Consider the following 16,136-nt stretch of genomic DNA (forward strand, 5'->3'; position numbering starts at 1 on the left):
CTTGCTTCCAGTTTAGGTCAGGGTAGTTGCTATTTGTATATTTGTAATTGCAACTTATAGAAGCCATAAGTTAAATATTTGGAAGACGTGATCAAAATTTTAAACCTGTCCATTGGCCCTGCAACCGCATCCATCAACAGCATTCAAAACATTTCCCTATCTCGTCTTCAGAAGTGCTATGGGTTAGACAGTAAGTGCTACGAGATAGCCACTCATAGTCTAACCACAGAGCCTGGGATACAAGCTTGAAGACGAGAGGGATACAGAAATATCTAAAGCATAGAACGTCTGTACGAGTACTAGTCTTCGGGCACCCAAAGCTCAGATCGGTCCCAGAATGCAGTCAAGCACAGGAGGTTCCTTGCAAAACAATTCATTAGCTGATATTTCAGTTAATGATCAAGTGGAGCATCAATTCACGCAACAAGCCAGCTCATCAATGAAATATATATATGCACAAAAATGTGAAACAAATGGTCCATTTAATATTTGCATCACCACACAAAGCATAGCAGAATCTTCAAGCAAATGAGCTAAAAATATCCATATCTGAAAGCCACGAAACTATATCGTGACAGCAAGCACGAAGCTGGTGAAGTTGGAATACAATATCTGTAGTGCAATTATTAACTACAAACGGCATCCCACAACTTTAGGATGAGGCAAGCACCACCAGAGGAGATGGGATCCATCATCAGTCTGCCGTCCAGCTCTGCTCCACGATCTCGCGTACTCTCCTATTGTATTCGCGCTTGTTTTCACTGAACATGCGTGCAGCTTCCGAATTTGCAGGCGAATTGGGGTTCGGATCACAGAGCAGTGACTGCAACACAAAAGTGGTTCCAATGTCAATAGATGATACTTCCTACTTTAACTAATGAATTGCTCTTGGTAGGCAAAAGTATTAAAGGAGGATTTATAAATAATATTATCACCACATACAAAAATGGACCAGTAAATGGCAATGTTTGTCATTCATACAGGAACAAATATACAAATACTAGTATTTGTCTCTAAGAGTTTCCACCTGCAGTTGCAAAAATACAGGCCTTTCATTCTTGGGAGAAGAGAAAGAATAGGGGATCAAGTAATTGTCAAAGAGAGTTTTCAATTTTTAACTACTTATTTAATTTAGGCGACTTATATAAGATACTGTCTATGTGATCGAAACAAATCTAAAGAAATCAGGCCAAGACCCTCTATCAGCCAATTTCCATGAACAGGCCAACCTAGGAATGTGTTTTGCTAACACTAAATCCAAGCATTAAGACAGACCAAGGCAAATGACCTAACCCAGTCAATTAGCATACTTCATGTAACTGGTATGTTACGTGGCCTAAGGTTGATTTCTACATCTTTCAAATTTGTGCAACCACACACATATCAAATAAATGATTATAGTTAAATATCAGAAAAAACTAATTTCCAGACCTCTATTATGAGAGGAAGAACACCTTAAATTGAGTTATGGAACAATGACAATATTTGCTCAGCTGCTATGATCCCATCACCTTCATGTAATCCAACATTACTCATCTGGTTTATGACCAACTCTTACCCCACATCAATGACAAAGCATCATAATCCCTCTAAGAAATTACAAGTCTTATGGAAGTCACCTACCAACATGTAGAGTAGCACAAATTTGGTAGCTCAACAAAATTGGTGGTAGTCTCTTTAACACACTACCTACCTAGAAAGCTTAATGTTGTCCAACAAGCTATAACAGCAAGCAGCTGTTAATCTGCCTGGTTGCTGAACAACTTATCAGCGTCCGCATTTCTCATCAGCAAGAACCTCATTATTGCATTACCTATTCTTTATTAAATTTGAAGATGTGTTTTGTCCTGAGCTCTGGTTGGTTGTCAAGAAAATTCACAAAAGTACACACATGTTAGAATGAAGAGGAAAAAAAGAATAAAATAGGAATTTTCTCATGTTCGGTCGGATTAAGAAAAAACACAGAATGTCCTGAAACTACTTCCCTATTTACTATTTTATCTCAAAATCACTAGCTTTGGAGAACCATTTTAGGTCTTTAAGAGAAAATTTTGGCCTTCTGTTTTCTCTTATTTTCTCCTATCTTGAACATTCTCTTCGTTACCAAACAATCAGAAAGAAGATTACAATCTAAAAACTTTCTTTTCTTTAAATTTCTCAACAACTGATAGTGTTACAATTAACCTCAACCGGAAAGTGGCATGCTCCAAATTGGATTTCTATACAGAATAGGATTTGTGAGGTTAGGATGGATGACCTCTATAAGCTCAATGGGCACCAAAATCTAAGTGTGAATTAGTAACTAGATCATGGGCGGAAACCTAAGGGAAAGGAACATGGTCAGTGTTAGAAAACTTGGAAACAATTGCACTTCCACAGTCACTGATTCAGGAAAATTCTATTGTACAGAACAATTTATGATTCAAGTGCAAATGGAAAACTTAGGATCAATTACACCCTTTGATAATAGCTTTTGTCGATTGGCAACTATATGTTCTCTCCGGCTTTCTACATATTATCTTTTTCCTACCCCTAATTCCCACAAATTCTAATCAGTATTTCTGAAACTTGCGGCCTAGATGCCTAGATGCCTGGCTCTCTAGGCTCAGGTGCACTCTTGACCACTCTGCTAGATGCCTAGCCACCTAAGCAGACTTAATACGAGTACGACCACTCAACTACATTATTTGATTACACAAGGAACGAACTATTGAAATATTAGAGAATAGGATAGGTCAAAGGAACACCTAAAACAGCAGAAGCTATAATCATAAAGAAAGCATTAGAGTGTAGTATGAAAAAATCAAATCAAGCTGAGCATGCTACAAAATGTGCAAAATGAATAGGTGCTCAAGATTTCAAAAGCAACAAGAAAGCAAAACAAAGGCCAAGCTGGGTAACGTGCAAAATAAGTATTGATATAGTTTTAGCAACAAGGGTTTTGAATGGACTTTCATGGAAAAAAGGTGCAAGGTAGGTCCACTATGTCAGCTTTCAATCTATGACACCCAGACTCACCACCCCACCCACCGTACCCATGTCAACACAAAATGAAACAGCTATGGGTACAAGACATGAGTTTGACACATTATGAATACGCACGTTACGAATACCATCACACAAGGTTGTCCAAGAAATTAAGATCTTGGATGATGAACAAGATGGAAGGCAACATGTATGCCTTGAATAACCCTAAAGGAAGGGAGAGGGAAGGAGGAGATCAAAGGAAGAGATTGCATGGCACCCACTTGTGATAGGCTGTTGGTGGGGCTCAATCTGGCCAACAAGGTCACCAGTACACAGGAGATCAGTGATTGATGGATTCACTCATGTAGAGGAGGTCATGGTGCTGCACAAGATAGTTGAGAAAGGGAAAGGCGGATGCGCAGAAGGTCAAGATTTGATTTACAAACACATGCAATGCACATGGGTTGCAAAGACAGCATTAGATCATGACCGCATCCGTTTAATTGAATGGATTAAGTTCCAGTTCCTGTTTTGCATATAATTTATCATTCAAGGACTGTTGATATAAATATTTACTTCAGTCCTTGGTTTTGATTGCAATTTACTTCCCAGTCCCTGACCCGTGCAGAAAACAGGTTTGTATAAAATAGGCATAATTTTGTAGATACGAAGAGAAGTGGGTCTAAGAGATCCTCTTTACCTAAGTCCTCATATCCTAATATTTGAAAATAAGATGAATCCAACCTCTCAATATATGCCTGCACTTGACACCCATATCCAAACCTAGGGTTGCCAAATGAACTAACCAGCTTAAGCTTGACTTCTCAGACTGAGAAAAAGCTCAAAACAAGCATGACCGGAAGCTAGACAAATCAAAGCTTGAATCAACAAAACAAGCTCAAAAATTAATTTCAAGCCATAGCAAAAATTGACCGATCTCAATAAGGCTTGCATATATATGTATATTAAACAAATATGTACCATTGGATTAAGTGTATATATGACTTTATTTGTTCTTGGTAGGGTTAGTTGTACCAGGCTGAACCGAACCGAACCACGGCCAGCCGATCCGATTCAGGGGTTTTTTCCGAAAAACCCTTCCGAACCGCATCGAACCGCCCGGTTCAATACGGTTCACGTCCATACCGTCCAAAACCCGGCGGTATGGACCGGAACGGTCCGGTTCGACGTGAACCGAACCGTACCGACATGTGCACATAGGAAAAGGGGGGGAGGGGAGTGGAGCCTGGGCTGTCTTTTAGTGGCAGTCCAGGTGAATAGATTCTCTAAGAAGCTCGAGAGCTCTCAGAGAACTCCCGAAGCTTTCAAGTCTCAACGAAACCGTTGAGACGCCAAAAAAATAAGAAAAAAAAAATTCCATCAAATTGTAGTACTAGTTCAAGGAGACGCTAAATTTTGACCGAAAGTAAGGTAATATGTTATTCTTTTAGTAAATATTTTATTTTTTTTATTTTTGTTGTTAAAAATAGGATAAGAACGAGGAAGTATGAAAATAAGAGAAAATCATGCCAAAATTTTATGATTTTGGTATGATTTAATTATATGTGATAGATCTTTGGACGATCTACATGATGACACTAAAATTATTAATTTTTATTAATTATATATTTTTTAAATATTTATATATATTTATTCATAAAAAATAAATTTAAAAAAATAAAAAATCAGAGTTTTAGAATCATGTTTAAAATGATTCAAGCTACTTAAATCTAACCTCAAATTTTTTTAAAATATTTAAAATTAAAAAATATTATAAAATAAAAAATATGTAAAAATAGTGTTATATTTTAATTAATTCAAAAATATTATTTGAAGCATATAACATATTTATTTTAAATTTATAAATTTTAAAATTATTATTAAAATTATTTTAAATTTATATATAATTTTTTTAATTATCATTAAACTATCATATTTTGTTACACTTGCAGATATTTATAAGAAAAAAATTTAGAGCATGACGTTCACTGACTTTAATTAATTATATATTTTTAACATATATTTATTTATACAAAAATTATTAAAAGATAAATCAAAAATCAAAAATCAAAATTCTTTTTGAAATTGAGAATAATGTTTAGAACGATTCAAGCAATTGAAATATTTGAATCCAACTTGGGATTTTTTTTAAATTTTTGAAATTAAAAATATTTTTATAAATATTTAAATAGTAAAAATATTATCAAATAAAAAATATGTAAAATTAGTGTTATATTACAGTTAATTAAAAAATATTATTTGAAGCTCAACATATTTTTTTAAAGCACATAAAAAAATATTATTTTTTTGAATCCAAAGCTAACAGAGAAATCGTCTGATACAAAAATACCTCAATGATCTTGTATATGTTCATTGCAATCTGAGATTGAAGCTAAAATGCATTCAGAAAGAAATACAGCTGAAGTATATTGATCCGATACTAGATTATGCTGACGAGGATGACGATCCGATCATTGGATGGCTTGCAGATCAGCAGTAAGAGCCAGAGCTTGATGAGTCGAGATTCCCTTCATGATTAGCCAGTATGATAGCTAGGGAGATCAGGGTGGATCCAAAGCAATGGGCAGAAAGAAATATACCACATAAGGTTCCAACTGATCAGCCACAATCTAAAGGGACACAAGGAACTCATTCATCATATGACTCAATGTCCAATACATCTTCGCAGATGTTCGAGTGACAGATGTATAGACAAGGTCGGCAGTCAACAAGAAGGCATCTATCCTCCCAATCACAGGAAACTCAGTCACAGAGGGATCTAAGAGGAGAAAAAAAAAGACAGTTGCACGTGCACCTCTCGAGAGTACAGGAGCTATCTGGCTCAGATTCAGACACCAGGGAGAGTGATGATGATACTGGTAGTAGTAGCCATGGATCTGATGATCAGAAAGAAACTGAAGGATAGGAGATCACTGTTTATGAAACAGCCATAGGATATTCGATTCACCGGTGAGTCCCAGTTTACACATGCTACACAAGATAGGGATCATGGTGGACGAGTCGGTAGAGACCGTAGGAAGCCGATTTCATATAGACGACGGGCTCCTAGAAATCGTTCAACACATGATGCAGCGGCAGACGACCTTGCACTTGGAGTAGGATCCATGGATGTATCTGGATCATCCTCGAATTATGGATTATATCATCCGCAGCCATCTTATGATCCATATGGATATGGTGTATCCGAGGCATCGTCTTCTAGTGGTTACTACCCTATGCAGCCTGGAGCATCTTATGGATCAGATTTTGCTACCGTCATATTTGGATAGGCTCCTTCACAGCCATACCATCATCTCGAGGATACTTCTCAGAGCCAAAATTTGAGTGAGAGATCTGAGATGTCTTACAATCCAGAGAGGATGCCTTATGAGATGAATATTCAAAAGTACAGTGCAGCTTGGTTAGAAGGTTGGACTGATATTCCTCCAGATTATGTTAATGATCTAGATATCTACCAGCATCACAGACACTCGACGAGAAATTAAATGTAGAGCAGATCTTGAGGTTAGTATATCAGTTGTTGTGCTTTGTATTTTAAATATTTAGATACATTTTAATGCATATTTTATATATTTTCTCTTTAATTTTGAGATGATATAGTTATAATATAATGTAAATAAATATATATTAAAAATTTTGGATCAAGAATCTTTGTACCGCTACCTAACTCAAAATTTAAATCCAAATATGTCAATAATATGCAATATAATACAATTTTGGAATTGTATTTATGAATTAATAATTTGAACATTCGCCAAAAAATAAAATAAAATGCAAACAAAAAAAATTGTACCGATACCGAACCGGTACGCCGAGGCATACCGTGTGTCGGTACGGTACGATACCGGTACCATACCGTACCGGTCCGCCACTGGTACGGCGTCCGATACCGATACAGCGATCTTTGGTTCTTGGACTTAATTAAACGTTAATACGGGCCTGCGTCAAGCTTCAATCATGCTATAATCCAAATTTGGACAGAGCTTGAACATACTTGAATTGATTTCGTCTCAATTTAGGATTATCAAGTTGAAGGCTCATGTTCAGCTCACTACAAATCAAGCTAATCTTGAATCATAAACACACCGAGCCTGACCCTAGAGTTCAAGCTCAAAATAATTTCAAACTGAGCTTGATCAGACACAAGCTTGATTGATGCAGGATATATTTGAAGATTTGTCAGATTGATCTGTCAAAGCTTTGTCAGATTGAACCATTGAAGCTTATCGCAGTCCACATGGAACCAGCAAGCTTCCACAAGGCATATGTTTTCACACAAATATCAGATTATGGTGATCCTAGACTCATGGAATTTGGAAAGGTCTCCTCGAGATCTAAAATTGATATTAGATGACATTCGGTCAAATTCAAATGTTTTCTAGGTCAAAAAGTGGCCAGAAGCTTCAAGCGTAATTAAGTAGCGAGTTTATTCCGAAATTGTACTCTAATTTTATTAGAAGTCCTTTTGATCTAGATTAAAAGTTGGCTATGGTTAGTATGATTCATGGCCTATTTACATAGCCTGAAAAAGGTTCTAAAGGTAAGTTTTGGATTTTGGTAATTATGAATTATCGATTTATCGTGGTGGATTCCACACAGACACAATCTCCCTTTTCTTCTAAATCTCTCTTCTGAATTCTTCTAGAGTCTCTTTATCTATATTTTTCTCTTCCTAAATTTTATACAGGCCTTCCATGCTCTAATGCAGTGTTATTGATCAAGCTTGGCTACATTTCAAACCTTCCCAAGCTTGGCTACATTTCAACCCTTCCCGACCCAATGTAACGTAGCTTTCAGCAAATAGCAACAAAACAAAATTGTCAAGAAGTTTCATATGTGGTTTTAAAAGTTCATCTTATTGGTGAAATTTGAATAGATTGGAAAGAACAGATAATTATAAATTTGAACCAAAATCATGACAAGATGATAATTGAAAATAGATTCTAGGCATTCTATGGACTACATTATCATTTGGTTGTAACTCTCAGTTCCTTGTCAGGATTCATTTGTACATGACAGTGCAATGGTGTTTGTGAACTAAACATGGTTAAATAAGCATCAGAAGTTCAGAACATTTGGATACAAACATTTTTAAAAAGGAGGATTCCCAAACCTGGATTGATGTAAGTATTGCAGCTACATCATATATTGGACTCCATTGATTTTGTAGGATATCCAAGCATATGCTTCCATCCGCATAAACTATAAATATTCAAGCACAAAAGGTTAAAATAAGAAAAGGATGGCTTAGTACCCAACATATAACACTATTACATAGGTTTAAAATCAGAAAACTGTTACAATAAAATTAGAACAGAAAAAAATTATACAATGCCATTATAATGTCATTGCTGAAGCAATATTTAAGCATGTCTGAAGAATAATAGCACTCTTTATAAGATGATGAAATGACAGCCCTGGTGAAAAGGCTTATACCAATAAATTTGTTTGTTTAGCATACATACAAATTACTGTGCAAAATAGAAGATGGACAAAGTATCATAGTATTCTTTTAACAATATAACCAAGAGAAGAAATCCTCTAACTTTCTGACCTTCCAAGATAGAGCTAGTACTCAGCTAATGGTTCTTCACTCGATGGTCAACTTACCCATGTAATAAGGGCAAATTTTCTCACTTATTATGGTTCACAACAGAGGTGCTGATCTATTCAAATCTCACAAAAACATATTACCACAAGAAAAGATTTTAAAACTATAGGCAGGTGGAAGAAGGTTAGAACAGGTAAGTAGCATGGGTCAGCATGCACAATGGGAGCATCATGAGTAAATCAAGCAGATTTCCTTAACTAACTTGATTAATAAGAACCTAATGTGTACAATGCCATGCCATCTCTTCCCAAATTAAAGAAAATGCATTGCAGTTGTAAAGAAGCATTTCAAAGACCAGGTACCCAACCATGAAGTGTTATATTATTACATCATAACACAAGATATTCACAACAAAGCTAGCCAATCCATTATGCGATGAATGACCTAAGCTTTGGAATTTAGAAGTTATAGATCCCAATTGATTGATATAGCAAGTAGGAGGCATCAGGTCATCAGCTCTCCATGCTTGCTATTGTTGCAAAGTGTTCATGCAGCATAAGTACTATTGCTATCATTTAGAATGCAGCCTTCGCTTTCTAGAATCAAGATGTTTCAGCTTGAGTACTATCTCCACTTCAGTCATTACAAAGATACAGAATGAAACAAGACCTACAAGCAGTGATGCACGTCCAGATTCCTAGAGAGTGGAACAGTCTTAATATCAGAACTTACTGTTTGGATGAAACATTCGAGAAACAAAGCGTACAGTTGGTGGTTTATTTGGGTAATCCTCTGAAAACTGAAGTGTCAGTTTGAACGTACCTGACAAACTCAAGATAGATTCATATGTTAGGGGGGCAAAAAATCCAAACAACAAAAATCAACAACTTACAAAGTCATGCAAGCACTTATGAATGGTACAAAGCTGGCAATACCACATCATTGTTACAGGAATTATAAATTTGCAGAATTGATACGCCATTTGCAAATATAATTTAAGATGAAGAAAGAGGCTACTTAAAAATAAGTATATCAAACAAGGATTGCATATCTGAAAATGTTATCAACATAGTTATGATACATCCAATCATCTCCACATATTGTCCCCCCCCCCCCCCCCAAAAAAAAAACAAAAAACAAAAACACCCACACACCCATGATATAGTTTGGGCATTTCAGGCTGTCACTTTTGCGATGGACAATGAAAAATAATAATTGTTACACGAAAACTTATTCCATAAAATTTCAATAAACATGTTCAATGTAGAACTGAGGTGGCCTTGGTTAAAAAGAGGAGATTAAAGATGTGTCAGTAAATCTATGAGGAAGAGGCAAGCCCAAGTTAATGTGGATGGAAGTTGGGAGAAAGGGGGAAAAAAGGAAAAGCACGTAATAATGCTGGAGGTAGCCCTTAATAGGATTGGTTGACAAATATCCCCGAAGTTGAAACAACATTTGATGCTTATGATTATGGTCAAAGAGCAATGAGCATATTGCAGATCTACTGGCCTGTCTCTACCTACCCCCTCTCACTTGAGCCAGTCCAGAAATAAATTGCTCTCAGATCCTTATTCAGTCAAACTCCTTAAAAGACAACTAATAAATATCCTGATAGATTCTTCCATGATGCCTCCCCTTCATGCTCCCTCAATGATCAAATAGCTGTATTACCATTTCCTAGTGTTGATACTCTGTGTGTTTGTGTCTCACACATATGGAAACATAGCAAGTAGTCATCTCTCCCATTGCCTGCTACAATGGTAACTCTAGCTTAATCATGAGACTTGGAAGTTCAGCCCTCTTCTTAACCTATGATGCAATCCTAATTGATATATCCAGCTATATGTAACTATATATGCCATATATAACAATAGATACTATCTATAAATTAACCTATGTACCTGTAGCATTCCTTTTTATTTTGAAAACTACTAAACCCATGCAACTAAATGTTATCATTTATTGTGCAAATTTATTTTGGTAGGGTACCAATTTCATTCCTAAGTTAAATAAAAGCTATCCAACATGTAATGTAGGTTTTTTTAATTATTTTTACTCTGTGTGCCTTTGTATCTGACACATATGAGTCTTGGTTGCATGAGCTTAGATTGCAAACAGCAGGTTTCTCTACCCACAACGACTTCTTGTACTCTTAAACCCTTCCATGAAGCTTTCTCAATTTAGGCTCTTCTATGGTTGACCCAACATTTAACATCACAATTTGGATGATGATGAAGTGATGATACTCACTTCTTTTAATTTTTCCAACCACTAACTTTCTATTTGAACTTATACTGTTTATATTATTTTACAATAAAAAAATATTCACCAAAAAAAAGAACTTTGGCCCAGTTGGGATGCGTGTAATGGGATAGCAGTATGGGAATAAGTTACCTATTCTGCTTCATTCCAAGGTTTGGAGTGTGTTAAATAAGAATTTAATTCTATCCAGCCTCATTCAAGGCAGAATATAAAGCCTTTTTAAATCAGGAATCTCTTCACCATCAATCCCACTTAACAAAATTACCATTAATTCAAGAATGCAATACCAAGAGACAGCCTGCATTTACCCAATACTGATCCTTGACTCCCTTATTCTACATGACTCCTCTTCCACACACACACACACACAGACTCTCTCTCTCTCTCTCTCTCCACACCAGAATTCCAACCTTCTCCAAACACTAAAATCACAAAAACACCAGAATCTAGGTACTGGAAATCCCACTTTATACACTAATTTGGATACCAATTCCCAAGCTCTCATTCTCCCCATCCAAATAGGGTCATACAGCATAATTTATGGTACCAGACCATACCAGTTCATACCAAGCATACCAACTCATATCAATAGCAAACGGGTACTTGATATGCCCTCCTTACCGAGTGTTTGTACCAAGAACCAAAATGCACCGACACAGTACAAGTTGGATACTAGTATGGGTACTGGAATCGAAACTACAGATCTTGTCTCATAGATGTGTTATGCCACACAGCTTCTACACACAAACCCCGCCCCGCCCCCCCCCCCCCCGGCAGGCAAAAAAAAAAAAAAAAAAAGAAAGAAAAACAACAGAAAAGATCTAACACGGAGGGTGGTGATATACATCCTAACAATAAGTATCATGCCAAGTGGGCGTTTAACACTTTATTGTTTTGCTTTTTGTATCTCAAAACCTTCCATTTTTAGTTCTCCTTTGACGCATATAGCATGAGAGCAAGTCTTGGCACAATAGTAATATTGCTCCATTGTAACTTGGGTGCCATGGGTTCAAAACACCGAAACGAGATGTGGGGGTAAGGCTACGTACGTTTGACCCTCTCCATACCTTGGAATGGTGAGAGCCTCGTGCATCGAGATGCTCTATTTAACACACAGCAAATGCCCAAAAATACTCCAAGTAAAAAAAAGGCATCTTGGTCCTCTTGTTATCATATTTCTAATCCTATAAAATGGTATGAAACAAAAGGCATTACATGGCATCTAGGGCCTAAAGTGTGTGGATTTATATACCTTCTAGCTTCTTCAGTAGCAAAGACTTCTTTATTTTAGGTCAATTAATATGGTGTCATAAGAATTTTGATCTTTCGTGAAGAATTTCTTTATCAAGTAAGATTGTTAATGCATATTGAGTTGCAAAGAGTTATAACTCATAGAAATCCTCAAATAAATGGACATTGATGAAACACAATGAAGGATTTTATTTTTAGATATATGAGAAGGTCAATAAATCTCATGACGGTAGGCCTTAGGCACACAATAGTAAGAATTCTTCACGGTGAGCTAGTGTCATAGGTTCAAAACATTGAAACAGCCTCTCCGTTGGGATAAGACCATGTAGATCTAACCCTCCCCAGACACCACAGTGGCAGAAGCCTCATGCACTGGATGCCCTTTATCAATGAAGACTCAAATAATAAATTTATAATTATATTATAGTTTTTTGATTTTTTTGGAGAAGGAATGTCCTTCAAAGAGGCATTATTTATTCAAATTCTTAGATGGCCAATTCGAGTTTTTAGTAAAAAAAAGATTTTTTTTTCTTTTTTGTTATAGAAGTCGAGTTCTAGTCTTTTCAAGAGTGAATGTTTGAAGAGGATGTCTTCAACTCATCAAAGTTGTAAATTTGAAGTATTTTGAAGCCTTCATATATAACACCACAAACCTTATAAAATTGTAATTAAAACATTGACTATTGATCAATGTTGAAGAAAATGCACACCCCCTCGTTCTCCCTTCCTCTCCTCTCTTTGTTTCCTTGTACAGTTGTACTATCTGCTCATAATGAAAATGGCATTCTACGCCACCTCAACATTTTCTCATCTCCATCGATAAACTATCTTTTCTACTCTCTAGAATATTGGCAGGATTCAACACACTTGAGGACATCCAATGCTATTAACAAATGCTTTCTTCCCAGTTTTTTCAGGAAATGAATTATGATGATATCTTTTCTTTTTTAAAGCAGAGTTACTTTAGTATCCAGGCATAAAATCAATTGTTAGAGTATTTCCACTTAAGGGCTTATTTAAATAAGTCACACTAGATGAAAAGCTTAAATATGGCTTCAGCATGTACCACGCCAGACTACGTACCCCTACATACAAGGAAAGAGAAATCAAAAATATTAAAAAAATAATATTATAACAGCTTAATCTTCATCTAAAATAAGAAGTCAAACATATGTACTGTTACGGAAAAAACCCGCCGACCAGGACCAATTCTTCATTAAGGCGCACCCAATATAACATTGTGAGGTCACATTAGGTGTGGATTCAAGACCACTGGCTCAACCAGTCGTGCTAGTGAAGCTTGCGCCTAACACCAATGACTAACAATCTCAATTCAGAAGAAGTGAAAGAGATTTCTCTCTCAATAAAAGGCCAAAACATGGCCTAACAGCCTACAAGGCTAGACCTAACAAACTCTCAAATTCCAGCTAGCGGCCTACGGGCTCAACTTCCATACAAATAAGGTACGAAGGGGACCCTTAGGCAAGCAAGCACAAGCAACTCGAGAGAAGGGCAAGCTCTAAATGAGGGAGGAGAATTCTCTCTGCTTCCAGCTCTCATTCTCTTTTCTCTCTAATGTTTTCAAAGCTCCGGCTAACTTAAGCATCGGAGGATGCCCCGCCAGAACACCCCTGATAAGTATGAACTTCTTTTGCAAATACTCCTCGACACCACAGACCTCGGGTAGTGGCCAGCTCCAGCCACATCAACACCCTTCCAAAGCCTTGCAACAACATGTACTAAGGAACTTAAAGCATATCAAAACACAAGCAATAACACATGACAACATAGCTTGGCAACTTGAGATATGTCACATACTATTAAACATAGCAACAACACTATAAGGATCATATAATAGAACCAGTCTTGTGCAAATGCTATATTACCATTATGATGTGGAAACAGACAGAATAAAATTTCCATGTTAATATTATTGACCATTCCTTTGAAGTGCAAGGGAAAAGGGTAACTACCATGCAGAATTAGTAAACGTTAACCATTAAAAAAAAAAATACTGATGTAAGAAATACAGCAGATTAAAAAATAACTAAATAAAAAATTACTGATAACTACAGCAAACAAATAACAAGTCAGTCTAATGCTCCAACTTTCATCTTCTTTTATGAGCCAAATGTTTAAGTACTTAAATTGCCTCACCTCCATCCCAAGGGGTGTCATCAGGGCTGCAAAACAAAACCCAAGAACAGAGTATCAGCAAAAGTCACCACATAAAGCAATATCTAGAAAAATACAATCACAGATTTTCTACAGTTTCTTACAAACATACCCGAATATAACAGCATTCCAAAGCATGATGTTATTGTCCTGGGGAGCGCCACTGATACCTGCAGGAGGATCCTGCTGCAATCTCTTAAAATCCCTCATCAGCCTCTTCCTTGCAGGGGTCGACATCCTCCACCTATATAATCCATACCATTTTATGCCATGCACAAAGGGGGAAAGGAAAAAGAAGAAAAAAAGGATGTAAAAGATCAGTTTATATGCCAGAGATGGATAAACACAACCAGTACAAAAGTAAATTGGTTTCTCTAAAAATTATTAGCTAGAAGCCAAGTGCAGATCAGCTACTTCAAGCCCCCTAACCAAGATGCCAAAAGGTTGACACCTTCCACATTCAAAAAAGAATAAATCATACAAAATGGAGATCTTTGCATATATCAAAACTAAAATTTGGGAATGCCCCACACACATATGAATGAGATCCTAATTCTTGATAACGCATGCAAATTTCATCACACCATGATTTTACAAATAGGTGCATTAGAATGCATAATCAATCAAAAAATAAAATTCAAAAAAAAAAAACAACCAAGATTAAAATCTTGAGTTTCTTTGTTCAAGATGGATGAATGTAGAAACACTACAGCTAAACAGAGGACTTATTCACAGGCTCCAGGAACACAATTAGTTCAAGTCCAATTGGCACCAGCTTAGCAGAATCTACAGCCAACCCTAGGGTTCCAGCAACTGCAGATAGAGTTACTCCAACCTAGGGTTTCTCTTACCAAGATCTATTCCATCGCCAGATTGAAGAAGAAAAGAATATATCCCAAGAACAAAAAGAAAAGGGCCAAGAAATCATTTCGGACCAACAAAAGGGGGAAGAAATGCAAAAGTAAATTTATTTCCTACAAATACACAGCTAGAACCTACATAAAAGTAAAACTGGCATTCTCAGACAATCCTGTTTAAAGCTCCTAAATCTGATTGGTGACTGTATTACAACGCCCAATTATGAAAAAGTTCCTATTTTAGCATTAAAACAAGATCAACGTCCCGAGAATAGACACATCAAAGACCAAATTTGGGATGAACCCAATGTACGAATCGATTCACGATTCGCAATACAGAGGCATGAAGATCTCCTAAAACAATATCCGGAAAAGCAACTAATAATGAAATCATGCTTTCCTTCTGCTTACAGGCCCCAGTGACTCGAATAATGGGACTGCAATCCACAAGAGATCAACAGAACCGCAACCGAAACTAGGGTTTTCCCGTAACTGCAGACGAATTAGGGTTCCCCTATCAAGATCCATTTACCACCCAATCGCGCATGAGAAGAGACGAACCACCACAAAAGAATCTAAGACGACATTAAAAGAGCGACAAGAACGATTCCTTTACCTGTAGTCCACCGCGGCGAGCACCGCCGCCGATCCCTTGCCTAGGGTTTTATACCACCACTACCGCCGGAGTCCGGCAAAGCAAATTTCTCCCCTTTTTTCCTACCGCTGAGCTGAGAGAGAAGAGATCAGATAGGGCTCCCCGTTTTTAGGGAGGGACGGGGAGAGAGAACGAGGGAGTCGGAAGCAAGATATAGAAGGACCAAAATGGGCGAATGTTAGGGTTCTATCCTCGGTTGAATTAATTTATAATTTGATTCCTGTTCATTTACTTTTACATCATGTTCGTCGCCCCCTCCCCACGAAATCGCACAAACACGTTATCGAGCCGTCAGATCCGTTCCACGTTTCACTCGGCTGTTGGATGCTGGGGAAGTTGCACGGCAGACATGGATTCGCATAGGGATTTCCATGCGGGTTCTTACTGTATCGCATTT

At 36.9% G+C, this 16,136-nt stretch overlaps 1 protein-coding gene across 1 annotated transcript; it reads right to left on the reverse strand.

Moving 5' to 3' along the window:
• Positions 1 to 465: 465 nt before the first annotated feature.
• LOC105047918 (ubiquitin-conjugating enzyme E2 2) lies at positions 466 to 15,957 on the reverse strand. Its single transcript, XM_010927051.3, has 6 exons — positions 15,701 to 15,957; positions 14,340 to 14,471; positions 14,210 to 14,235; positions 9,272 to 9,361; positions 8,102 to 8,190; positions 466 to 823 (listed from the first exon to the last, which is right to left on the reverse strand). Exons 2-6 carry the CDS (start codon positions 14,462 to 14,464, stop codon positions 695 to 697), a joined length of 459 nt encoding a protein of 152 aa, XP_010925353.1. The 5' UTR covers positions 14,465 to 14,471; positions 15,701 to 15,957; the 3' UTR covers positions 466 to 694.
• Between the last annotated feature and the right edge of the window lie 179 nt (positions 15,958 to 16,136).

Source organism: Elaeis guineensis, chromosome 7 (assembly GCF_000442705.2).
Source record: "Elaeis guineensis isolate ETL-2024a chromosome 7, EG11, whole genome shotgun sequence".
NCBI lineage: Eukaryota > Viridiplantae > Streptophyta > Magnoliopsida > Arecales > Arecaceae > Elaeis > Elaeis guineensis.

Bases quoted from the DNA above. Each gene is read 5' to 3' on its own strand.
- LOC105047918 (XM_010927051.3), bottom strand. From the start codon at position 14,464: ATGTCGACCCCTGCAAGGAAGAGGCTGATGAGGGATTTTAAGAGATTG. The intron at 14,236-14,339 runs GTATGTTTGTAA...TTTGTTTTGCAG, and splicing joins TGGAATGCTGTTATATTCGG to CCCTGATGACACCCCTTGGG. The intron at 9,362-14,209 runs GTGAGGCAATTT...TGAGTTTGTCAG, and splicing joins TGACACCCCTTGGGATGGAG to GTACGTTCAAACTGACACTT.